The sequence below is a fragment of the Neophocaena asiaeorientalis genome, unplaced genomic scaffold, assembly GCF_003031525.2.
Source record: "Neophocaena asiaeorientalis asiaeorientalis breed wild unplaced genomic scaffold, Neophocaena_asiaeorientalis_V1.1 scaffold327, whole genome shotgun sequence".
Lineage (NCBI taxonomy): Eukaryota > Metazoa > Chordata > Mammalia > Artiodactyla > Phocoenidae > Neophocaena > Neophocaena asiaeorientalis.
Window position 1 is genome coordinate 5,742,709 of NW_020174560.1, and position 26,569 is coordinate 5,769,277.

At 36.6% G+C, this 26,569-nt stretch overlaps 1 protein-coding gene across 1 annotated transcript in view; it reads left to right on the top strand.

The window, feature by feature from the left end:
- MED13 (mediator complex subunit 13) overlaps nt 1-26,569 on the top strand; it is a 113,505-nt gene that overhangs the window by 33,696 nt on the left and 53,240 nt on the right. Inside the window, exons 5-10 of the mRNA XM_024757546.1 lie at nt 13,301-13,446; nt 14,297-14,494; nt 15,967-16,161; nt 16,777-16,939; nt 17,135-17,245; nt 25,863-26,546. Of these exons, the coding sequence (XP_024613314.1) occupies nt 13,301-13,446; nt 14,297-14,494; nt 15,967-16,161; nt 16,777-16,939; nt 17,135-17,245; nt 25,863-26,546 (1,497 nt within the window). The remainder of the gene's footprint in view (nt 1-13,300; nt 13,447-14,296; nt 14,495-15,966; nt 16,162-16,776; nt 16,940-17,134; nt 17,246-25,862; nt 26,547-26,569) is intronic.

The following is a 26,569-nucleotide window of genomic DNA, read 5'->3' on the forward strand; positions in this document are numbered from 1 at the left end:
ATTGAATAGTTGTGACAGATGACTCCACAAAGCCTAAAATATTTAGCCTAAAATATTTCTCTGGCTCTTTACAGATAAAGTTTGCTGAACCCTGATCTATGTACTTATTGGTAATTTGCCCCTAGGCTATGTACCAGAAGTATAAAGTCCAGTTTGGACTTCTTGTTCTATAAGGCCTGTTTCACAGCAGTCATCTTGGGAATTCTCTTCGCCTTTTTGTCTGTGTTGGATCCCTTATTTTCTGGATCTCATGTTTTCTTTTTTTGTCTTACTGTTTTGGTAGTGCCCATCTACCTATAGTTTCCTGAAGTACATAAGAAGTAATATTTTTGAGATCCTGAATGTCTGAATTACCTCCTTTTCTACTCTTAAGACTTCTGGGCACTAAAATGCTGACTGGAAGTCCTATGTATGTGAATAGCTCTGAAGTTGCAGGCTTCAGTATGGTGATTGGTCAGGAACCTGGCCATTTTTATTTAGAACTCTGCTGTTATTACAGTAACCACCAGCCAGTTGTAGCTATTTAAATTTCAATTAATTGAAAAAATAAAAATTCAGTTCCTCAGTTGTACAGACCACATTTCAAATGCTCTTATGACTGCTGGCTCTTGTATTGGGTAGTGTAGGTAGAGAATATTTCTATCATTGCAGAAAGTTCTTTTGGATGGTATTGCTTCCACCAGAGCCTTTACACTTATAATTAAAATAATACCTTAGGAGCATCACTAAAGAAGTCAGTCAAGGTTTTTTTGTTTTATTTTTGGCAGTAAATGAAAGACTATACTTTAAATTTTACCATAAAGCTATGTTTATCTTCTGCCACACCTGTGGCTTTTACACAGTCTCTTTATCTCCATTTTAATTAAATATAAGCACCACAAGATTTAAGGTGGCATATTAGTAGCCATTTTATGTAGCTTTAGGATGTCCTTTGGTTGGGTTCCTCAATACCTCTGAAAACCTGAACTTCTAGGGAAGCTAAGAGCTATCACTGTTATGTTTTCTAAGGACTGAGTTTTTGTCTTCTAAGGTAGCACTGTCTAATAGAAGTATAATGTAAAAAAAAAAAAAAAAAAAAAGAAAAGACCGGGTAATGAACCCATGTCCCCTGCATCGGCAGGCAGGACTCTCAACCACTGTGCCACCAGGGAAGCCCGCATATGTGTTTTTAAATCTGGTAGTAGGCACATTAAAGAAAGTTTTTTAAAAAGTGAAATTAATTTTAATATATTTAATCTAATATATCTATTTCAGCATGTAATTACATATAAAGATGATATGAGCGAGGTATCTTCTTTTTTTTTTTAACTAAGTCTTTGAAATCTAATATGCATTCTGTACTTAGAGTACACCTCGGCGTTGTCTGGTCACATTTACAAGTGCTGAATAGTCATCTGTATATTGGTTTGCATTAACAGCGCAGTTCTAGGGCTTGAAGCCCAGCCAGGCTTGGTAGTGCTTATTGGTAAAAGATCTCTTCTCTCTGGCTTATGAACCCTCTTGGAATTGTATGCTAAATTGTGAGTGTACTCTACCATCTCAGAGGTAGGGGAAACTTCCATCTTATGTCAAGGTATCCACTGTTTGCCAAGTTGGGCATAGTTACTGTCTTGTTTTTCCTCCTTTTAGCCTGTCTGTGCTAGTCTATTATTAATGTCTGTCATCAAGATTATTATGCATCCTATTTCTGAAGTCTTAAGTGATGATATAATAGTACTTATGACCCATGAAATTTCTCTGTGATGCTTGAGTCATTAGGATTTGCATGGTCAGTTTTCCACATTCTCATGCTTTCCAGAAACATTAATGAGAAAAAAAATGAAGTGCTAAGAAAGACTTTTTTCTCTCTTTTTTCCTCCCCATTAAGCTTTTCTTACTATGATTTCTTACTCTGATTCTTAGAGATTCATACAAATCTGTCTTTTTCAACTGTTGGTTTTAGATATGAACCATAATAGAGAAATTTTTTTTCTGAAGGGGAGAAGGGAATGAGCATAACTGGCCAAGCAGTGTTTGAAATCAGGGCTTAATATGTATTAAATCAATTCTCAAAACAGACCTATTACTCCAGTTTTACAGTTGATAAATCTGAAGCACAGGGAGGTTAAGGAACTTGTCCAAGGTCGTATTTCTTGCAGGTACTGGAGCTGGATTATAGGGCATGAAAAATATGAGACAGATGGTGGACCCTGTAGACCACTATATCTCCTGTACCTACATCTTTTTAAAGTTACTGGAAATAGTGAAACAGAAGACTTAAAAATTTAAAATATTGGGGAGATATGGTATATCCTGAACACTTGAAGTTGTAAACCAGAATAATATGTCATTGCTTTCTAAGTATTCTTTACTGTATAATGTAAGTATTGTGTTCACTGAGTGAGCAGAAGTATGTACAAAATCACAGATAAGGTGTTTTATTCTGGATTTTAATATAGATCTTTTGTTCATTGAGATATGGCAAGGATACCTGATATTGAAATTACACTTAAAAATTCAAGAAATTTAAAAAGTTACTGAGGGGGCTTCCCTCATGGTGCAGTGGTTGAGAATCTGCCTGCCAATTCAGGGGACACGGGTTTCATCCCTGGTCCGGGAAAATCCCACATGCCGCAGAGCCACTAAGCCCGTGCGTCACAACTACTGAGCCGCGAGCCATAACTACTGAGCCTTCATGCTGCAACGAGTGAAGCCCGTGTGACTAGAGTCTGTGCTCCACAGCAAGAGAAGCCACCACAGTGAAAAGCCAGCGCACTACAACAAAGAGTAGCCCCCACTCACTGCAACTAGAGAAAGCCCTGCGTGCAGCAACAAAGACCCAATGCAGCCAAAAATAAATAAAATAAATATATATATTTTTTAAAAAAGAGCTTTAAAAAAAATTACTCTGAGGCCTACAGAAATACAGATTAATGCAGTGGTTCCCAAACTTGTCCGGATGTGGAATCACCTTGAGAGATTAAAAAAATAACCTGTGTATTAACCTGGGAGTGTGGTCTGGGCTTTGGAATTTTTAAAAGATCTCTGTGTGATTCTAATGAAAGACAGGTTTGAAAACTATTGAATTGATGGAATAAAAATCTAGGAATTAGGATGACTAGGATTTTTTTGGGGGGGGGATGTTAATTATTTCAAATAATGTTAAAATGGATGATTGTGAAAGAGTTGTGCATAATTTTAAAAGTATCACCATAACGTGTTGCTATTAGATAACACAACATAAACAGAAATATAGGACCAATTACATAAATTTTATCAATCCAATGATAGAATAGGATTCTTTTTTTTTTCATTGTGGTAAAAGATACATAATAAAATTTACCATTTTAGCCATTTTTCAAGTGTATGGTTCCGTGGCATTAAGTATATTCGCATTGTTGTGCAGCCATCACATTATCTCCAGAACGTTTTCATCATCCTAAACTGAAAATCTGCCCATTAAATGATAACCCCCTGTTTTCTCCCCCTCCCAGCCCCTGGTAACCACCATTTTGCTTTCTGTCTCTATGAATTTGACTGTTCTAAGTACCTTACACAAGTGGAATCATATAGTATTTGTCTTTTTGTGTCTGGCTTATTTCACTTAGCATAATGTCCTCCAGGTTCTCATCTAGGTTGCAGCATGCATTTTCATTTCTTTTTAAGGCTGAATAATTTTCCGTTGTATTTTTATACCACATCTTGTTTATCCATTCACCTGGCATCTGACATTTGGGTTGTTTCCACTTTTTGTCTATTGTGAATAACACTGCTGTAGATAGTGTACAAATATCTGCTTTCAGTTCTTTTGGGAATATACATTGAAGTGGAATTGCTAGATCATACAGTAGTTGTATTTTTATTCATTTTTTGAGGAATCGCTGAAGTCTTTTCCACATTGGCTGTACCGTTTTATATTCCTACGAGCAGTGCAGGAGGATTCCAATTTCTCCACATCCTCACCAACACTTCTTTTCTTTTTAAAAAAGTAGTAGCCATCCTTAGGGGTGTGAGGTGGTTATCTCATTGTCGTTTTGATTTGCATTTTCTAAATGATTAATGATGTTGAGCATCTTTTCACATGTTTGGTGGCTATTTATGTATCTTTGGAGAAATGTCTCTTCAAGTCTTTTATCCATTTTTAATTGGTTGTTAGGATGACTAGAATTTTAAGTCAACATTCCCTTTAACTAGGTTTATGATTTTAAGACAAGTCATTTAACTTCATTGTGCCTTGAATTCCCTACTAGCAAAATGGGATGTCATCTTTCTGTAACTATCTAACAGAAGTGCTAAAAATAGATAAGATATAGTACCTCCTAAAGCAGTATAGATAACTGTTATATTATTAGAACAGCTAACTTTATTAGCATATTTTCATTTTCTGTCTTAGAATAAAGGATCTTTTGTTTAATTTCAGTACTTAAGGAACATTTTTCTACAATAGAAGATTATCTGTTGAGGTTTCATCTGTAAAATTCTGCCTCACTCATGCCTTTTTGTTTTGGTTATTATAGTAAAAGCTCCTGGAGAGCAGTTTTACTGTATACAATACTTTATAGTAGCCTAACGGTACCTTGGAGTCTCATTGTAGTTGCACATATTTGTTTTAACTCCACTTTTCTAAGTGCTAAGTATCAAAAATTAGGTGATGTTATAAAATGATCTCTCTCCTTGAAAGACAAGACATTGTGAATTTAGTATGGCAGTATTACCTAACATTCGCTTTGGCCTATAATATTTTCTGACTAGATTACCTTTAATATAGACATACTTTGGAGATATTGCAGGTTCTTTTCCAGACTACCACAGTACAGCACATATAATAAATCGAGTCGCAAGAATTTATTTGGTTTCCAGTGCATTTAAAAGTTATGTTTACACTAACTGTAGTCTATTAAGTGTGCAGTAGCATTATGTCTAAAAAACAGTGTATATAGCTTAATTAAAAATACTTTATTTAAAAAATACTAACCATCATCTGAACTTTCAGCAAGTCGTAATTTTTTTGCAATAGTAACATCAGAGATCACTTATCACAGATCACCATAACAAGTATAATAATGAAAAAGTTGGAAATGTGAGAATTACCAAAATGTGACACAGAAATATGAAGTGAACATATGCTTGAAAAAATGGTGCCGACAGACTTGCTCAATGCAGGGTTATCATACACCTTCAGTTTGTAAAGCACTCAATTATCTGTGAAGTACAATAAAGCAAGGTATACCTCTGTAAGAATTTCAGAAATTTTATCCCATATTTAGAATGTTTAGTTTTTTCCTCCTATATCATGCACAAACTTGGCTTATTTTCAGCCATTTTATAACTAGATCAGACTGTATTGGAAACATATGCTAGCAGTATAGGAGGTGATGTTTTTCTTAAAATAGGTAACTGAAAGTGAGAGCTTGCTGTTAAGTAGGGCAGTGCAGATAAATAGTGGGAGCAGAGAGATTATTCTCTTTTAGTATTTTATGTATGAAATGAAACAGTTGAAAGCTGTATTTTTTTTAGACTTTTTTTTGATGTGGGCCTTTTTTTTTAAAAATAAATTTATTTATTTGTCTGCTTTGGGTCTTCGTTGCTGTGCGCGGGCTTTCTCTAGTTGCGGCAAGCGGGGGCTACTTTTTGTCGTGGTGTGCAGACTTCTTGTTGCGGTGGCTTCTCTTTGTTGCGGAGCACAGTCTCTAGGCATGTGGGCTGCAGTAGTTGTGGCACGCGAGCTCAGCAGTTTGTGGCTTGCGGGCTCTAGAGCGCAGGCTCAGTAGTTGTGTGGCACACGGGCTTAGTTGCTTCACGGCATGTGGGATCTTCCTGGGCCAGGGCTCGAACCCATGTTCCCTCCATTGGCAGGCGAATTCTTAACCACTGCGCCACCAGGGAAGTCAGATGTGGACCATTTTTAAAGTCTTTATTGAATTTGTTATAATATATTTTTTTTATGTTTTGGTTTTTTGGCCATGAGGCATGTGGGATCTTAGCTCCCTGACCAGGGATCGAACCCGCACCCCCTGCACTGGAAGGCAAAGTCTTAACCACTGGACCCCAGGGAAGTCCCGAAAGCTGTATTTTTAAGAACTCTAGTTCACTAATTAAGTATGAGGATATAAAGTTCAGGTCTCCTAGCCTCTTTGTCTTTAAGGATAAAGAACATGAGACTGTTTTAGGTTGTTGCATAAACTTACAGATGTTCTTGGAAGTATTTGCAATTTAGATTTGGGAATTTGCTGTTGAGTTACTGAGTAAGCACACAGCAGTCATAATCATTTGTATAGAGAGCATACTTACTTGATCCCTAAAACTAATCAAATTACAATTTCTCTGTGTTTCGATTATTATTGCTTGAGTTATTTCCTTAATAAATGTTTTCCTTGACATAAAGTATTTTTAGTAATTTCCCTTTGTACTTTAAAATTTTGTCCCTACCAAGAAATTTATCTTTTAATGTTACCTGAAAAATATGTAAAAAGCTTGTAATGTTAAAAAGTATATATTCGTTCTAACCAGTTTAATATGAAATTTTCTTAACTTTTTTAGCGTGTTGTGTTTTTGTTTTTGTTTTGCGGTATGTGGGCCTCCCACTGCTGTGACCTCTCCCGCTGCAGAGCACAGGCTCCGGACGCGCAGGCCCAGTGGCCATGGCTCATGGGCCCAGCCGCTCTGCGGCATGTGGGATCCTCCCAGACCGGGGCACGAACCCACGGACCCTCAACCACTGCGCCACCAGGGAAGCCCTAGCGTGTTGTCTTTTAAATTCTCATATCCTTTTTTGCTGTTTAGAGAGAGATGCTTTGAAAATTGATTTCTGCCTGTTTTATGTCAATACACATAATGGGCATTTCCCTCTCAAAAGTTAAACACTAGTGTTTGCTAAGATAAAAATACTATCTAGAAATTGTTATGTATTTATACATTCTGTAACTCAACCTTAACAGTTATAGAAGAATTCTGTCAGAAGACACTCGAAAGAAAAGCACAAATATCGCTTCATAGGCATTCCCGCATTTAGTAATGAGATTAGTTGCATATATGTTTGTTTACTTTAGGTGCATTCTTTGAGGAAAATAAATGTATGAGACTTATGAGTAATTTTTAAAAATTCTAATGTTTCAACTAGTATCAAGAGTAATGTTTGGTATTAACAAAAGGTACGAGAATCACACTCTTTTTTTTTTTTTTTCGGTCTGTGGGCCTCTCACTGTTGTGGCCTCTGCCGTTGTGGAGCACAGGCTCCGGACGCGCAGGCTTAGCGGCCATGGCTCACAGGCCCAGCCGCTCCGCGGCATGTGGGATCTTCCCGGACCGGGATATGAACCCGTGTCTCCTGCATTGGCAGGCGGACTCTCAACCACTGCGCCACCAGGGAAGCCCGAGAGTCACACTCTTGATTTAGTGTTTTTCTTGAGCTGTGTTATAACATAGGCCACACCATCGCTTTGTTGAGAAACTTTTTTTTTTCCAGCCCTACAGTTTTTGGGCTGTTTATATTTCCTTAAATTATGGTTGCAAACCAGCAAGTTGTTTTCTGAGTTCTCCTCTTTCTTTTAGTACTTTATCAAGTGTAACTAGTAACAGTCAAACTACATTTTCACTTGATGTGTTCCCCCAATTCTGTAAGTTCATTTAGGCATGTTTTCTGCGTTCCATATTATTTCAGGTAACAGTTTTATGAAGTATTTATCCATTATGTAACATGGGTTACCATTTTCCTCACTGTTTTTCAGTGTTTTATATTCCTTGCTACCAGTCCTCTGATTGCAAAACTAATGCCACATATTTAGGTTTTTGTCATGGTAGTCCCTCACCTTTGCTGCCAGTTTCTGTATCAGCTATTGCTGTGTAACAAACTACCCCAAAACATAGGGGTTTAAAACCACAGTTATGTATTCTCACTAATGTACCTACAGGTTAGCCAGGGGTTAGCCAGTCTAGTCACAGTATAAACCATAGTGTGGGTAGAAGTGTATTCTGTATGATTCTCATCCTATTTAGACCAGTGAGCCAGTCAAGGCATGTCCTTATGGCAATTAAAGAAGCACCAGAGGGCAAGCTAAATTGCATAAGCATATTTCACGCTTCTGCTTGGCCAAAGCAAGTCACAAAGCGAACCTAAGTCAAAGGTTGGGGAAGTATATTTCACTTCTAATAAGAGGGACTACAAAGTCTGGATAAAGGGAGGGATGAACAAAACATGATGAAGCTATAGTAATCAAAACAGTGTGGTACTGTCATAAAGACAGACATGGAAACCAGTGGAAGAGAATAGAAAGTTCAGAAATAAATTCTTGTGTACGTATTCAAATAACCTTTGACAAGGATGCCAGGACCACTCAGTGGGGAAAGGATATTCTCTTCAACAAATGGTATTGGGAAAACAGGGTATCCACATGTAAAAGAAAGAAGTTGGACCCTTATATACAAAAAATAACTTAAAATGGATTAAAAACGTAAGACCTATAACTATAAAACTGCTAGGAAAAAACATAGTGGAAAAGCTTCATGTCACTGGATTTGGCAATGATTTTGTGGTTATGACACCAAAAACATAGGCAGCAGAAGCAAAAATAGACAAGTGGGACTATATCAAGCCTAAATACCTTTGTGCGTCAAAGGACATAATCAACAGGGAAAAGGCAGTTTATGGAATGGGAGAGAATATTTGCAAGTCATGTATCTGATAAGGTGTTAATATCCAGCATTGTAAAGAACTCCTACAACTCCACAAAATATCAAATAACCCAATTTAAAAATGGTCAAAAGACTTAAGTAGACATTTCTTAAAAGCATGATATATACAAATGGCCAATAAGCTTATGAAAGATGTTCAGCATCACTAATCAGAGAAATATAAATCCAAACCACAGTGAGATACCACCTCACATATGTTAGGATGGCTACTATGGCGAAAATAAAGAATAACAAATGTTAGTGAGGGCAGAGAAATTGGAACCCATGTGCACAGTTAGTGGGTTGTAAAATGGTGCAGTCACTATGGAAAATGATGTGGAGGTTCCTCCAAAAATTGAAAATGAAACTACCATATGATCCTACTACTGCTTCTGAGTGTGTATCCAAAAGAAGCAATCCTACTTCTGAATGTGTATCCAAAAGAATCTAAAGCAGGATTTTGAAGAGATTCTTGCACACCCATGTTCATAGCAGCAGCATTCCTAATAGCCAAGAGGTAGAACCAACCCAAATATCCATTGATGGATGATGGCTAAGCAAAATGTGTTATATGCATAAAATGAATTATTATTCATCCTTAAAAGGAAAGAAATCCTGTTACGTGCTACACCATGGATGAACCTTGAGGACATTATGCCAAGTGAAATAAGCCAGTCACATAAAGACATACTGTATGATCCTACTTATGCGAGGTATCTAAAGTAGTCAAGTTCATAGAAGCAGAAAGTAGAATGGTGCTTTTAAGGGGCTGGTGCGGGGGGAGTAGAAAAGGGAATTGTTGTTTAATGAGTGTAGTTTCAGATTTGCAAGATCATAAAGTTTTGAAGATCTGTTTTACAACAGTATGCATATACTTAACACTACTGACTGGTACACTTAAAATTGGTTAAGGTGGTACATTTTATGTTCTGTTCTTTTACAGTGGTTAAAAAAAATGAGAGAGGGTTGAAGAATTGGGACCAATAACTCTATCTTCCACAGATACTAAAGTTATGATTCCTTTTATCAAGGAATTTACAACCTGGCAGGGAGTTAAACTAGTAAATAATAGTAATTCTATGATAAATATTATTATAAGCATAGAATATTATGGGAGCACAGAAATCATGCTTAAAGGAGTCTTAAAGAATGATTAAGAAATGGAGAGAAATTTGTGGTAAACAAAGGGGTAGTTCTTGGTGGATTAAGTATCTGTTTAGAGAGTTTGGCAAGGATCAGATTGTGAAGGGTCTAAAGTGCTGTGCTAAGGTTTTATGGGTTTTTTGACTTAGTCCTGAAGGCATTGGGGAGCTGTTGATTTTGAGCCTCCCAGTTACATGATTAGAATTAATTTTTAGATAGCTGACAGTGGTGTAAAGAAAGGTAAATTAGAGATTTTAACAGCTACTCAGACCTTAAAAAGGCAAAAAACAAAAAATAATAAATTATTTAAGAACTAGAATCACTAGCAATTGGTGATAAATTAGCTGAATGTAGGGAGTTTCAGGAAAGTGAAAAATTTGGGATGATTTATATTACTGGCTTGTACAACTATATACAGATACAGACTTGATAGGAAAAGGAATATGTTTGGGTAGAAATAATAGGTGGTTCAGATGTGGACTTTACAGTATTTAGTACTGTGTGCCAAGGACCTATTCTAGATGCTGGGGATACAACATTGAACAAAGGAAACAGATTCCTCCTCCAGTAGCACTTACAATCTTGGTGACTATAAGAAATAAACAAACTGTATAATATGTTAGATTGTGATTATTTTTTTTTTTTTTTTTTTTTTTTTGTGGTACGCGGGCCTCTCACTGTTGTGGCCTCTCCCATTGCGGAACACAGGCTCCGGACGCGCAGGCTTAGCGGCCATGGCTCACGGGCCTAGCCGCTCCGCGGCATGTGGGATCTTCCCGGACCGGGGCACGAACCCGCGTCCCCTGCATCGGCAGGCGGACTCTCAACCACTGCGCCACCAGGGAAGCCCGTGATTATTTTTTTAAGCCAAAACCAATCCCAGAAGAGGAATTGAGGGACAATTTAAAGTAGGGTGATCAGTGAACACCTCATCTAGAAAGTCTTTAAACAAAAACCTGATGAAGGTGAATATAGCTATTTAGAGTGTTCCAGATGGAGTAACAGTAGGTAAAAAGGCCTGATGTGTTTAAGGAACAGCAGAGAGGTCAGTTGAGGGAGAAGGGTAAGTATTAGAGGAAGACTAGTAAGAAATGAGATTGGCGAAGTAATAGGTATTGGGGGGTAGGCTGATGTAAGGCACCATAAGAAATAAGATAACTTTTATGATGTTACCCAAGTGTGATTCTTTTTCCCTCAGGAATTAAAAGTTTATTTTCATTAGGTCTTGCTAAGACCGTATCTTAGTATCCTGTACCTGATTTTTGTTACAGCACTTACCATAACTGCCATAACTGTAATTAAATAATTGTCCTTAGCATAGTGTCACGTGCTTTGCTATAAGATACTTTTTGAATAAAGCATTTTATACTTTTGAATAAAGGAATAACACTTGCCTTCACTTGGTGGTTTAGTATATCTGAATATAATACTAAGTTTAATGCAGAGTTTTGAATGTGTGTGGGTGGGGAGGGTGACATGTATGTTTTGTTTTAAGCATTTAGAGTTAGGTTTGCATTTGGTTACTTTTTTTTTTTTCTTTTGTCTATTTTGTAGTATAGGTTCCTTGCCACTGTTGAAAAGCAATAATAAAATTGAGTTTATTTTAAATGAGCATTAGCAATGCTCTGTCTTTGGATGGATGGTTTTCTAAGTGTGTTAGTTAACAAGTCTCTTATCTTGATTTGGTGATTATTTTAGATTTATATGTCGACCCTTGAACAGCACGGGTTCACTTACATGCAGATTTTTTTCAGTAGTAAATACTGTATAGTACTGCATGATCCATGGTTGGTCAAATCTGTGGATTCAGAACCTTGCATATGGAGGATGGACTAGGTTATATGGGGATATTCCATTGCATGGGGAGGGTTGGCACCCCTAACCCCCCCTGTGTTGTTCAAGGGTCAGCTGTACTCTTATATCAAAGCAGATGTCTGTAGTTTCTGTAATTACTCAACCGTAGTTATTCAAATAGACTCAGTTTTTTAATCAGAAGAAACAAGCTTAATTTATTTATTAAATAATGTAAATAATTTTATTTCCTATAATCATCAATTATATCTCAATAAGGCAGGAACAGAAAAATTGGCTAAATGCAGTGTGGTATCTTGGATTGGACTCTGGAACATAAAAAGGGCATAGGTGGAAAAATCTGGTGAAGAAATAAAAGACTGGCGTTAGTTAATAGTAGTAATGTGCCAATGTTAATTACTTGTTTGACAAATGTAGCATGATTATGTAAGATGTTAGGGGAAACCGGGTGAAGGGTATATGGGAACTTTCTATACTATCTTTGTAACTGTTCTATAAATTCAAAATTATTCTGAAAATAAGTTTTTTTTTTAAAGCAACAAAAGCTACTGGGATGGGGAAGAATACAGTAATCACTAATTAATGTATAGAATTCATAAATTTTAAAAATTTAAGAGTAAAATGATTCAGGTAGTACAGAATGGTATCATAAATTTAGAAAAAGCAAAGATCCTTGCTTAATTACTCTAGTCCTGTTCCCTGGAAGTAACCAGGTTTTGTTTGTTTTTTACTTTAATTTTTTGTTTACTTCTGGTGGTTACTGCCATAATTCCAGAGATGCTTATACCTCTAGGCCTTGATTGATGAACTTTAGACAGTGTCTCCTGACTCTTTACCATGAAAGATTTGTTTTATTAGTTATATTATTATTTTTTTTTTTTTTGCGGTACGCGGGCCTCTCACTGTTGTGGCCTCTCCCGTTGTGGAGCACAGGCTCCAGACGTGCAGGCTCAGCGGCCATTGTTCACGGTCCCAGCTGCTCCGCGGCATGTGGGATCTTCCCGGACCAGGGCACAAACCCATGTCCCCTGCATCGGCAGGCAGACTCTCAACCACTGCGCCACCAGGGCAGCCCTTGCATATAACTTTGATTCTAGGATGCCTTCAGTTGTAAGACCCATTGTTGCTTTAAAAAAGACTCTTCACTGGGGATGGGGGGGGCAGTACATTAAATGCTTGGTTAATTGAATTCAGCCCAATTTCAGAAATACTAAAATGAGAAAATACATTTGTAGTTAATGTTTTTATATAGAGGGGAAAACAAACAAAAAAATCAGGTCATCTTTAATTCTATTGTACACCTAGGTTTTTTTCCACCAAAGTAACCTTTCTTTTTTTCTTCAAAAAAAATTGAGACTATAAGCCTGCCTTTTCCATTAAACCCACTCCCCCACCTTTATTTATTTTGGTGGCTATATCATAATTGTATGTGTGGGTGTACCTAACTTGTTTAACTGGTTCCTTTCTTTGCAGCTCTTTCTATTATAAGCAGTACTGTGAAGAACATTTCTTATAGCTAAATCTTTGCTCATATCTGTGGCTTTTGGGGTTTTTTTTCCCTTTAGATGATGAGGTGGAATTTCTGGGTTAAAGAGAATGTACATTTTTGTGGTATAACTTCCTAAAAAAGAAAAGCAACTTGACTTTTTTTTGGCTATAAATCATTACTAAAATATAACTTTTTCTTCTTTATTAGTGAACACTTGTCCTGCTCTTTCACCTTTTTCTTGCATGGAGACAGCAATGTTTGTACCAGTGTGGAAATTAACCAACATCAACCTGTATATCTTCTTAGTGAAGAACATATCACCCTTGCTCAACAATCTAATAGCCCATTTCAAGGTAGATTATTTTATTGGCTTAGTTATTTGATCTTTTATTGTTGTTTCAAGAAAAAATTCTTACTGAAATTGGTAGTAATTAATGAGATTTCCCCCGATCTTTAGCCTAATGATGATTCTGATGTAGTTTACTTCTTTCCCATTTGAGTATTAAGTCAATGAAATAAGTTTTTTAATACAAATATTTTAAAAATTTCTTGTACATGAATGTTAGCGTAATTTAAAGTGTTTCTTTAAATAGCCTCTAGGTGGTGTACATGTTTATATTTTCAAAGTTATCTTGTGTTTCAGGTCACATAAGCCATTTTTAACATAGGTACACAGAACTTTTGATATAATTCTTACTGTGAAAGTGGTTGAACTCTAGAGGAAATATTTTATAAGATTGATGATTTGTTTTTAAGAACTGGCAGTATGTTCTTGTTTTAATTCTAAGCCTAGTATTTGCTCTTTAAAAATTTACATGGCAGCATATAATAAGTACTTAGATTTATTTACACACACACACACACACACACACACACACATTATTTTTCCTCAAATTGCTTTTCCTTAGGGGAAAGTCAAGAGAAGTTGAAGGATATACAAGTATTCCCAGTTTATGTAGAAATTCTGTCCATCTGAGATTTTTGGGTAGACAAAATTTTAAGTTTTTTATAATAAACTCAGTGTTGTACTTTATCTTCAAAATAATGAAGTACAATAAATTGATTTTTTCTGGAATTGATCATTATGGATTTCCTTTTCTTCCTTTTTTTGAATTGCATAATTACTTGCCATACTGTTCAGTGTCATCTTATTTGGTATAATCATCTTTAGGTACTTACTTGATATCTGTTTTGGGTTTCCAGTTATCTTAAGCCCATTTGGACTAAATGGCACTCTCACAGGACAGGCATTCAAGATGTCCGATTCAGCTACAAAAAAATTGATTGGTGAATGGAAACAGTTCTATCCTGTCTCATCTTGTTTGAAGGAGATGTCTGAAGAAAAACAGGAAGATATGGATTGGGAAGATGATTCTTTAGCTGCAGTAGAAGTTCTTGTTGGTAGGGATTCCGAGTATTTAATCCTAAGGGGGGAAATATGTGACTATATGTATTAGTTAGATTTTGCTGAATAATAATAACTCTGATATCTTAGTGACTTTTAACAGCAAACATTTATTTCTTCCTTATTTCCTGCTTACAGTACATAAGGGCTGCAGTTTGGTTGTGGTTTGGCTTCTTGTGTCTTCTCATCCTTCAGCCTAGGTTCAAGGAGTACCCCAGTATCTGGGACATACTATTCTTACAAGAACAGAGTCCCTATTATTCAATAGGGACTGAGCCTAGCCATATAAGTGTATTTAAAGCTTCTGCTAGGGGTATGATGTATGTTGCATCTGTTCACACTCCATTAGGTAAAACTAGTCATATGACCAAACCAAAGTCATTAGGGCAGGGAAATATATTCCGCCTAGAGGGAAAAATGCTAAAGGTGGGAAGAAAATAATTATGAATGAATAATATTTGGAGGTTGGAAGGTTGACAGCGTGTGTGATGCAGTATTTTAACATTTGGTAAAGCTGTTGCCTCTGATAAAAGACAGAAAATGTATACCAAAAGGACTTGTGGCTTTGATTTGCTTTGTCCAGGTCAGCACTATTTAGGTTGGCTTTATTATATTTATCTTCTTACTTAGGGACCTAGGTTAACAAGGTAAACTATATTTGAGACATGCCAGAGACAAGGCAGAGGACATAAAGTAGGAGAGGCTGCATCGATCCTGCAAGTACATCTGAAGTTCCTATTGGGTTGTGGCATCTATCACATGCGCTTACATTCCAGAGCAAGTTGCACAGCCCAGCTTAACAATGAGGTGAAGATGTATACTCCACCTTAGAGAGACATGGGAGGTGTGGGGAATGTATGGGTGAACAGATAATTGGTTGAGCAGATTAGAATTTGCAACACTGTATTTAATGGATTCATATGGTAAATGTTATATATGAGATTACCTTATTTTTTTAATAAAAGAAATATCAGTATTCAATTTCAGTAAATTTATTAACCAGAGTAGTTGTGTCAAAAACAAAAACAAAACACAAACATATATTTGGCTTTTTAAATAGAGGCATATAAAGAAGAAAACAGAAAATGGTCCGTATTTCTAGTGCCAGTTACCTTTGTTAAAGTTTAAAAAAAAACTTGGTCACATTTGCAAATAAAGATCTTTTTTTAAAAAAAGAAACACACATCCACGGTTAGAAAATCCAAAAGCAAAAAGAGAAAGCTGCTTTCTTCTAAGTCTCTGTCTGTCACTAAAGGTAACCACTACTACCAGGCTCTTGTGGCTTGTTCAAGAAAAACCTTGTGCCAGAAAGAGTACATTTATAAAAGTACATTAAGTGTATTTTTATTTTGACAAGTGTGATCATATTATATCTACTTTTCCGTTATTGCACTTTTGAGTGAAACTAATCCCACTACAGTCAAAATAGTAATTGATTTTCTTATCCTTTTTTTTTTTTTCCTTTTAGCGGGTGTCCGAATGATCTACCCAGCATGCTTTGTTCTAGTCCCTCAGTCAGACATTCCTACTCCTAGCTCTGTGGGATCCTCTCACTGTTCAGCTTCTTGCTTGGGTGTCCACCAAGTGCCTGCTTCCACAAGAGATCCTGCTATGTCTTCAGTTACTCTTACACCACCTACATCTCCTGAGGAAGTTCAAACAGGTATGGTACTAGTTTGTTTCATTAGCTCTAGTGATAAATCTGTTACCTTGAATATAGTAAACACTTAAAAAATAATTATTTTGGAATAATTTCAAACTTACTGAAGTGTTTGTAAGTACAGTGCAAGGAACTCTTCTCATTCAGATTCCCAAACTGTTAACATTTGCTCCATCACCCTCTGTCTATGCATACATTCTTTATAACTGATCTTTTTCTGAACCATTTGAGAAAAAGCTGCAGACATGATGCCCCATCATGGGATGATGCCCCATTACCCCTAAGTACTCAGTCTGTTTCCCAAAATTAAGTACACTTTCCTATATGACTACCATTTAATCTTCCAAGTCAGGAAATTAACATTGATATAACACTATCATCCAGTTCCCATTCCCTGTTCAAATTTTTTTTTTTTGCTTTCTGTATTTTAAGTAAAGTGACATGCTTTTTTGCCTCAAAATATAAGTAGGCTTACCAGATAGCTACTGGTAAGCTATGTATCCAGCTGTCTTATCTTACCAGGGCAAGTTATATCAGAAATTTAAAAAAACAAAAACAAAATAATGTTATTTTAAACCTACCTTTATTCTCCTACAGCCTGTTCTTTTTTGTTTTCAGTTGATCCTCAGTCTGCCCAGAAATGGATCACATTTTCTTCAGTATCTGATGGCTTCAGCTCTGATAGTACTAGCCATCATGGTGGGAAAATACCCAGAAAATTAGCAAATCATGTGGTGGATAGAGTTTGGCAAGAATGTAATTTGAACAGGGCACAGAACAAGTATGTATTTTCATCTTCAAGTTTAAAAATTGCATGTTGGTAGTTACTTGTAGATAAGAGATATTTAAAGTATAAACTGTTATTCATATGATTTTAATTGAAAAAATGGATTTTTAAAAATTCAACTTTAATGCTTAATTCAGGGTTACAAAAAATTTTATGAATTCTAAAGAGTTTTATAATTTCAAATCTTAGGAGGAAGTATTCGGCTTCATCAGGTGGTCTATGTGAAGAAGAGACAGCCGATAAAGTAGCATCCTGGGATTTTGTTGAAGCTACGCAAAGAACAAATTGCAGCTGTTTGAGGTAGATTTTTTTTTTCTTTTCCGTTTGGTTGATGTCGGTATATACATGTATGTGTGGTAGTTTCTTATGCTGTTGCATACTTAGGCCCCACTTTGTTTGAGATACCTTACGTAAACACAGTTAGGATTTTTTTCCAAAAGAAAAAAATATGAGGAAAATAAAAATTCAGTAATACGGAGCTGATTATAGAAGGACACACAAATGTATAGGTTCTTATACAGTTACCAGAGCTGGACTGTGAAAGCTTGGATTCATAGCCAAATAAAAGAATTTTATACTGAATTATGGAATATATAGCATCTATAAGGTAAGAGGAACACAAGTCTCTTGAGAAAAGTGTTCATAAATGGCACTGTGCTTGAGAAATTTCTCCCAAGCGTTCTCATAGAAAAGCTGACATATGATATACTGAGGTAAAATTTTTCTCAGTCTTTTTTATAGTAAATACAATATTGGGTTTTGCGCAGCAGTTTCTTATAACATCCCTTTGGTCAAGCTGTAGGTGAAATGCTGAACTAAGATTCAGGAAATAAGATTCTACAAGGCACCAAAGCTGTAATGTAAAAATACAGGCTTTCTAATAGACTGTGTTGGTTGAAAGGTCGGTAGAAGAATGGATGTACTTGGAATTTTTTAGGCAATGATATTTATTTTATATATTGGGGATTTTGATGAGATTTGTTTATCACAGGCATAAAGATTATGTTGCCTAGAGTTTATTATTTTATTCTACAGATTAAAGATAGATCATATGTTTTTGCAGTCAAGTAAATAAATAATGGCATTGACATCCCTAACCATGACTTACAAATGCACAGTTAGCCACCCTTCTTGTCATGGCCGTGAGCCAAAGGGATGGAGTGCTTGCAGGTTAGGGCTAAGGTTTTTCTTACATTAGCTCTGTTTGATTGAGTGCAGTGACAGACTCTCAAGTGTTCTGATGTGTTTTTGCATAGATTAAGTTTTCTTTTATATAGATTCTTTGGATTAAAGACTGTACAATGTTTTGAAGTCTGGCAACCTTGTTAAAAACTTGCCTCTGTTGTTGACAAGAGAGATTGGAATAAAAATATGGATAGATTAGCTCCTGTTTAACAGTTTAAAGTAGTAAAAACCACACTCACTTTGAGGGGGGAAAAAACCAAACTTAGTCTTTTTTTTTTTTTTGGCCGCGTTGGGTCTTTGTTGCTGTGCGTGGGTTTTTCTCTAGTTGGCAGCGAGCAGGGGCTACTCTTCACTGCAGTGCGTGGGCTTCTCATTGTGGTGGCTTCTCTTGTTGCGGAGCACGGGCTCTGGGCATGCGGGCTCAGTAGTTGTGGCTCGCGGGCTCTAGAGTGCAGGCTCAGTAGTTGTTGCACATGGGATTAGTTGCTCTGCGGCATGTGGGATCTTCCCAGACCAGGGCTGGAACCAATGTCCCCTGCATTGGCAGGCAGATTCGTAACCACTGCACCACCAGGGAAGTCGCAAACTTAGTCTTGAAATGCAGGGCTTCAATGCATTATTTGACTAAGACCAGGGGTTGTTGGCAAACTACGATCTGTTGACCACATTTGGCTCACCTATTTTGTATGGTGTGTGAGCTGAAATGGTTTTTACAGTTGTAAATATTTGAAAAAAATGAAAGGAAAATATTTTGCGAAAGTTATGTGAAATTCACATTTTAGTGTCCATAAATAAGAATTTATTGGGACAGAGCCACATCTGTTCATACACATATTAACTGGCTGCTTTTACAGAGTTGAGTGGTTACAAGACAGACTGTATGGCCCCCAGAGTCTAAAATGTTTACCATCTGGTCCTTTACCAAAAAAGTTTGCCAATCCCTGGTCTAAGACCAATAGAATGCTTTTTCTTTCACTGTATTGGCATTTTTTTTTTTTTTTTTTTTGGGTATGTGGGGCTCTCACTGCTGTGGCCTCTCCCGTTGCGGAGCACAGGCTCCGGACGCGCAGGCTCAGCAGCCATGGCTCACAGGCCCAGCTACTCCGCGGCATGTAGGATCTTCCCAGACCGGGGCACGAACCCGTGTCCCCTGCATCGGCAGGCGGACTCTCAACCACTGTGCCACGAGGGAAGCCCTGTATTGGCATTTTAATCAAGCAGCTCTTCTCTTTTAGTTTCTAACCTAGGCATTGCTTTATTCTTTTTGAAAGATTTGGGTTTTAAGTCTATTTGTTTAGACTAGTTGTAGAGGAAGACACTCAAAATGCATGTTGGTAAACGTAAGTTTTAATTCTTGCTCTAAGCTGAACTTTTATTTTTAAAAACATACTTTCTTTCCTAATTCCAGAAATTCCTCCTAGGTATTTAGAGCTTTGATATGATGAAATTTCCTATAATCTATATGTTCGACTAGCTTTGGTAAATTTACCCTTCTAGTAAATACAGTGTTTCTAATCATTTACTTTATTTTTTTCATTCACTTTTTTTTTTTAACTACTGCATATTGTAGATTCCTCCTGTACCCCTGCCTCTCCCCCCCAAATCTGGTTCTCTTCTTTAGTTCATAAGTAAGGCTTGAAACAGACTTGGAGCCACCCTATTATGTGTATCCTCTCCTGGTATAGAATATAGGAGGTAGCACATACATTGATAACTGACTGTACTGGTCAGCCAGTCTGTTCTCAGATCTATTCCTACATTTTCCCTGCTCTGTTCTGTTTTGCAGGGAGTTAGAATTCCTAGGCTCCTTTGCTTTTAACATGTGTTTTTTGGTTTCCCCCCCCAGTTTTATTGCGATATAACTGACAAATGATATTGTATGATTTTAAGATGTCAGTGTGATGATTTGATTAGGCTCACTTGCTTTTTGGAGTTGGCTAGTTGGAGGCACTAAGAGAAGATCAGTTGATAAGAGGAGGAAAGAAGCCAGGGTATTTCCCCACCCCTTTTTCGAACCAACTTCAGCAGCAGCTCTGTGTCCCATCTGTGGTCCCAGTTACCATTGGGCAGTTCCTGCTGTGGTTGTAGCACCATCCCAAGCTTCTGTGATCTGATGAGACTACTTCATCTTATTGTCCTTTCAGCCATAAAAGTGATTGAAGCTCCCCTGCTGTTACTGCTTTCTCCGTTACCTCATTTTCCTCTGTTTTGTTTTTTGATAAATGTTTGTAGTACATTTACTCTGTGTGAAAGATAGGACTGGACCCTTCTCTTAGAAATTGATTTGAAAAAAAAATTGCATAAATATAAGCAGTTTGCATGATATATATGTGATTTTAAGAAATTTAAATTATACAAATAAGGCTGAAGTGTACTGCTTGACCACTCTCTTTCCAAATCCTACTCTCTCTCCCTAGAAGTAACTACTTGCCAATTAGGTATTATCCTTTCATGCTTTTCTCTGTAATATTGTATGTATATGTGTTTTTCCTCCCAACACATGAACATAATGCAGATGTATTTGGCAGTTTATTTTTTCACTTCATGTGCCTTAGATCTCTCCATTCTAGTTACTTGTGGATCTGCTTTACTGTTTTAAAAAAACTTCTTGGCGTTCCACCGAATGGAAGTACCATAGTGTATTTAATCATTCTGGGTTTGATGGACAAATAGGTTGTTTCCAAAGGTTTTTTTGTTTTTGTTTACTTTTTAAAAAATAATACTTTTGTGACTATTAGTTATTTATTAGATTTTTTTTTGACACTCTGTGATAGACGATGTCCAAGGCTCAGGATACATTAGTGAACAAGGCTCCTGCTGTTGTGAAGCCTGCATGCTAAGGGGAGTGGGGCAGATAATCAGTTCTCAAAAAAGATTCTTAATCCTTTTAAAATTTAAGAGTGGTGAATGCTAAGAAGGAAATAAAATTAGGTGGGTGATGTGATAGAGAGTTGTGGGCAAGGGGGCTATTTAAAACTTTGCTTGTGACTTCAGAAAGCTTCTACCAGTTTCACTCCCACTTCTTGCATATAAGAGTGCTGGTTTTTCTTATGCTTTCACTTATCTGAGAACTGTCCTTAAAATTATTTTTTTCCCATTATAGTAACTGAAAAGCATAAAATTGTTCTAATTGGCATTTTTCAGTTGTTAGTGAGATTAAAAACTGCACATTTATGGATATTAGGCTTTAGTCTCGTGGAATGTTCATAAGAAAATTAGCACTTAGCAAGCTGTATAAGTAGAAAGCAATACAATAAATTTTAGATATTAACACTAAAATACTAGGAACTTCAACTAATAGGAAAAATAATTAAAGGAATCACTCTGATACTTTCAGGACAACTTCTTTTTTAGAAAGATTCTCCAACTTGGTTGACTTGTAATATGAAATTCAGTTGTCTCTAAAGAAGACTAGCTTTTAGAAAAAGGTCTATATAGAAGAAAGGAACTATGATTTAATGTTACCAAAGTTTTGGAGAGCCATTGCTATTCGTATATAGCCCAAATTAATAGTTTCTTTGCATTATGGAAGGACAAAGGAATGTATGGCTGTTTACTTTTCACATCCCTTGTATACTTGGAATGTAACCAGGTAGCTCACCTCAGATTATTGGAGATTGTTTTTCTCCTTAGTGCCTTGCATAACTTGATGAATTCTTAAACTTTTGGTTTCAAAACTCATTTACACTCTTAAAAATTACAGGGTATCCGAACATGCTTTTATTTATGTGAGTCACGTCTGTTTATATCATTTTAGGGAAATTCTAAAGCAGTGCTTAGTTTATTTAAAAAATAACAAAAGCCAGTACAAATTAACATGAATAAAATACTTTTATAGAAATCAACTATATTTTCCAAAGCAAAATGCAGATTAGAGGACTTCCCTGGTGACGCAGTAGTTAAGAATCTGCCTGCCAAAAACGCAGGGGACACGGGTTCAAGCTTTGGTCCAGGAAGATCCCACATGCCGGGGAGCACCTAAGCCCATGCGCCACAACTACCGAGCCTATGCTCTAGAGCCCGTGAGCCACAACTACTGAGCCCACGTGCCACAACTACTGAAGCCCACATGCCTAGAGCCTGTGCTCCGCAACAAGAGAAGCCACTGCAGTGAGAAGCCTGTGCACCGCAATGAAGAGTAGCCCCCAGTTGCCGCAACTAGAGAAAGCCCGCACACAGCAACAAAGACCCAACGCAGCCAAGAATAAATTAAAAAAACAGAAAACTATATGTCATAAAATAACCTTAAAAAAAAAACAGATTAGAAGAGATAGTTGACATTCTTTCCTTCATAAATGCCTTTAAAAATTGGTGGATATTTTACACTTACAGCACATCTCAATTTGTACTCTCCACGTTTTGAGTTCCTAGTTAGCCACATGTGACTTTGGATACCATTCTTGGACAGCACAGCTTTAGAAATAGAGTTCAAAATAGGACTAATGTCTGGATATAGGGGAAAAAAATATACATACACACACATATATAAATGTCTGATATAGAAAAGACAAGTTTCTAGTCAATATATTATTTTCTAACAACTGGAGGAGCTGCATTTCATAAGGTAATGTGGTCCTTGTCATTGAAAATATTCGAAGAGGGGTTGGTTAGAGAAGGGGTTATTCTTACATTGGATAGAACCTACTGTTTGTTTTTTTAATGACCAATAACTTTATTAAATTTTTTAAAATGCTATTTAAAAAATTTAAATAATGCACACGAATATAAAGCTTAAAATGACAAGTTCTCCCTATTATGCATGTATGTAGACCTGCCTGCCTGTTTTCTTTTCCACAAATGGAATCATGCTTTGTATACTGTTCTTCAACATGCTTTTTTTGAAAAACAGTTATCCTGGGTATCTTTCCTTATTAGCACATATAGTTCCACTCTCTTTTTTCTTTTAAGTTCATAGTACTCCATGATACTGTCGAGGTATAATGCTTTATTTGGCCAGTCACCTGTGCTGCACTCTTGCTGAAGATTTTTTTTTTTTTTTTGCCGTACGCGGGCCTCTCACCGTTGCGGTCTCTCCCGTTGCGGAGCACAGTCTCAGCAGCCATGGCTCACGGGCCCAGCTGCTCCGCGGCACGTGGGATCCTCCCGGACCGGGGCACCAACCACATCCCCTGCATCGGCAGGTGGACTCTCAACCACTGCGCCACCAGGGAATCCCTCTTGCTGAAGATTTTTAAAGCAAATCTTAAATACCGTCATTTCACTCCTACTTCAGTATGCAACTCTAAAAAATGTTAATATTTTCTTACGTAACTATAATTCCATTATCACACCTGGTAAAAGGAACAGTATTTTATTGGTATCATCTTATACCTTCTACAGATATGTCTCAGAAATATTTTTTTGTAGTTGGTTGGTTTGACTAGGATTCAAATAAGGAGTAGACATTTGATTGTTAAGTTTTCGAGATCTCTCTTTTAATCCTCTTCCTCCTTTTATGACATTGACTTGGTTGGAGAAACTAGGTCAGTTGTTCTATAGAATGTCCCACATTATGGATTTTCTCAATTTGTCATGTATTTTAACTTGTTCTTCTGGTGTCATTTAACTTCTTTTATCCCTTGCATTTCTGTAAATGGAAGGTAGCTCTAGAGCCATGTCCTCTAATACTGGCTATGTTTGTAACCACTAGTGACTATTTAAATTTATTTATTTACTTGGCTACACCACTCGGCATGCAGGATCTTAGTTCCTGGACCAGGGATCGAACTCATGCCCCCTGCAGTGGAAGCATGGAGTCTTAACCACTGGACCACCAGGAAAGTCGCTGTGGCTATTTAAATTCAAAGTGACTGGATTTAAATAAAAATTTAGCCCCTCCATTGCACAAGTCACATTTCTAGTTCTCAGTAGCCACATATAGAACATTTCTATCATCACAGAAAGTTATTTTGGACACTGCTGATCTAGAGGCTTAATTAGGTTCAGGTTTAATATTTTTGGCGAGAATACTACATAGGCAGTGCTGTGTTGCTTTGTATGGTGTCACATCAGAAGAGACATATGCCCAGTTATCCCACTTTTAATAACGTTAAAACTAAGAAGGTGGGGATCAGCCTGATGCCGTCATTGTAAAGTTCTAATCACGTTTACTATGAATAAAGACAGTTTTTCTTCTTCTTTTGAAATCTCTATCTCTTTTTTTTTTCCTTGACTTATTGCATTGGCTAAAACTTTAAATAAAATTGTTGAAATGTTGAGAGTTAATATTCTTGCTTTGTTCCCAGTCTTAGGGAGAAAATATTCAGTCTTCCATCATTATGATGTTAGTTGTAGTTTTTCATAGACGTCCTTCATTGGACTAAGTTCTAATACTTGCTTGCTGCATCTTTTTATATGAATAGGTGTTGAATTTTGTCCTGTTTTTCTATATTTATTGAGATAATCATATGGTTTTCTGTTTTATTCTGTTATGTGATGAATAATATTGGTTTTTTTCTTGTGAATGTTACACCTTACATTCGTGGGACAAATTCCATTTGGTTATGATGTATTCTCAGTTTATATATTACTCATTTGCTCATTTTGTTAATGATTTACATCTGTTTTCTTAAGGAATATTGATTTCCTTTTCTTATGATGTCTTTGGTTTTGGTGTCAGAGTAATGATGGATTTCTGCTGTGTCCTTTTGACATAACTGCAGTTTTCTTTGATAACTTTCATGCTTTTTTTCCCCTCCTGTACAATAAGAGGTCCCAGGCTCTGTACAAAAGGGTGTCTCAGCATGTTCCTTCAGTAGAGAGGGTTCTTTGAAAAAGTGCCTGCCACTGCTTTTTAATAGTCTTTCAAGTTACCTCTGATATAACAAAACCATTAATAAAGTATATTGTAAAAAGAAAACAAGCCAAAAAAACCTAATGAATACTTTTAATGCTTTAACTCCAAATCCCTGCAAATTTTTTTTCTAGTTTTTTACTTTAAAAATATTTTATAAACATTAATACCAGTTGAGTTTGGAAATCTCCAAGTGCACCGTATTTTTACTGCACTGAAAGAAATCTTAAACTTTGAATAAAATTATTAGATTTTAAGGTATATAGTTTTAAATTCTTCAGTTTAGAATTGCTTCACATCATGAGGAATAAATTCTTTTAGGTACTTCCTTTTCTTTTTCCTTTCCAGTCAGCTTATTCTTTCTGTATTGGTAAGCCTTGGGAGAAGGAAGGTAGGTATGGTGTGGGGCATCAACCAGTCAATTCCAGAACTATCCAGATGGATATAACTACAATCTTGATTGATCTAACTTCAGTCCAGTAGAGTAAGTTTCCTAGCTGGTTGCTGTAGGATCGTAGATGATGACTGAGCTCAGCCAAGCTGTGGACATTGATTTATAACAATTACTAATGGTAAAATATCAGGTACATTCATAAATGAATAAATTTGAGGACATTTTATACCTTTTTATATTAAAATAACTAGAATCTTATCTCTGTATTCAGATACAAAGATATTTAGATTATGTAAGGCAGGTCATCTTTGGCTATCTGATCACGTGTTAAATGAGGATGAGAGATTGGCTTTTATGAAGCTTTCTGCATGCTCTTAGTTTTAGGCCACTGAACAAAGTATTTTTTTTTCTATGTAAATTCAAATAATTTTACTTTTAGGATTATGTGTGAAAAACAAATGACATCCAAAATTTCTAATGCCGTTAACTTGTATACTCTGATATAATAGTTATACTATAAATAAACCTTTCTTTTAACTTTTCAGGCACAAAAATCTCAAAGCAAGAAATCCTGGACAACAAGGACAGGCACCAACTTTAAGTCAGCAACAGCAAGTACTTCCGAAGCACAAGACCAATGAAAAGCAAGAAAAGAGTGAAAAACCACAAAAACGCCCCTTGACTCCTTTTCACCATCGTGTATCTGTTAGCGATGATGTTGGCATGGACACAGATTCAGCCAGCCAGAGACTTGTGATCTCTGCTCCAGACAGTCAAGTGAGATTTTCAAACATCCGAACTAATGATGTAGCAAAGACTCCTCAGATGCATGGCACTGAAATGGCAAATTCACCTCAACCACCCCCACTTAGTCCTCACCCATGTGATGTGGTTGATGAAGGAGTGACTAAAACACCTTCAACTCCTCAAAGTCAACATTTTTATCAAATGCCAACACCGGATCCCTTGGTTCCTTCTAAACCAATTGAAGATAGGATAGACAGTTTATCCCAGTCTTTCCCAGCTCAATTCCAGGAAGCTGTAGAACCTACAATATATGTTGGTACAGCAGTAAACTTGGAAGAAGATGAAGCTAATATAGCCTGGAAGTATTACAAGGTCCCAAAGAAAAAAGATTTAGAGTTTTTACCACCTCAACTTCCAAGTGATAAATTCAAGGATGATCCAGTTGGACCTTTTGGACAGGAAAGTGTAACATCAGTTACAGAGTATGTATTTTTTTTAATAGTCA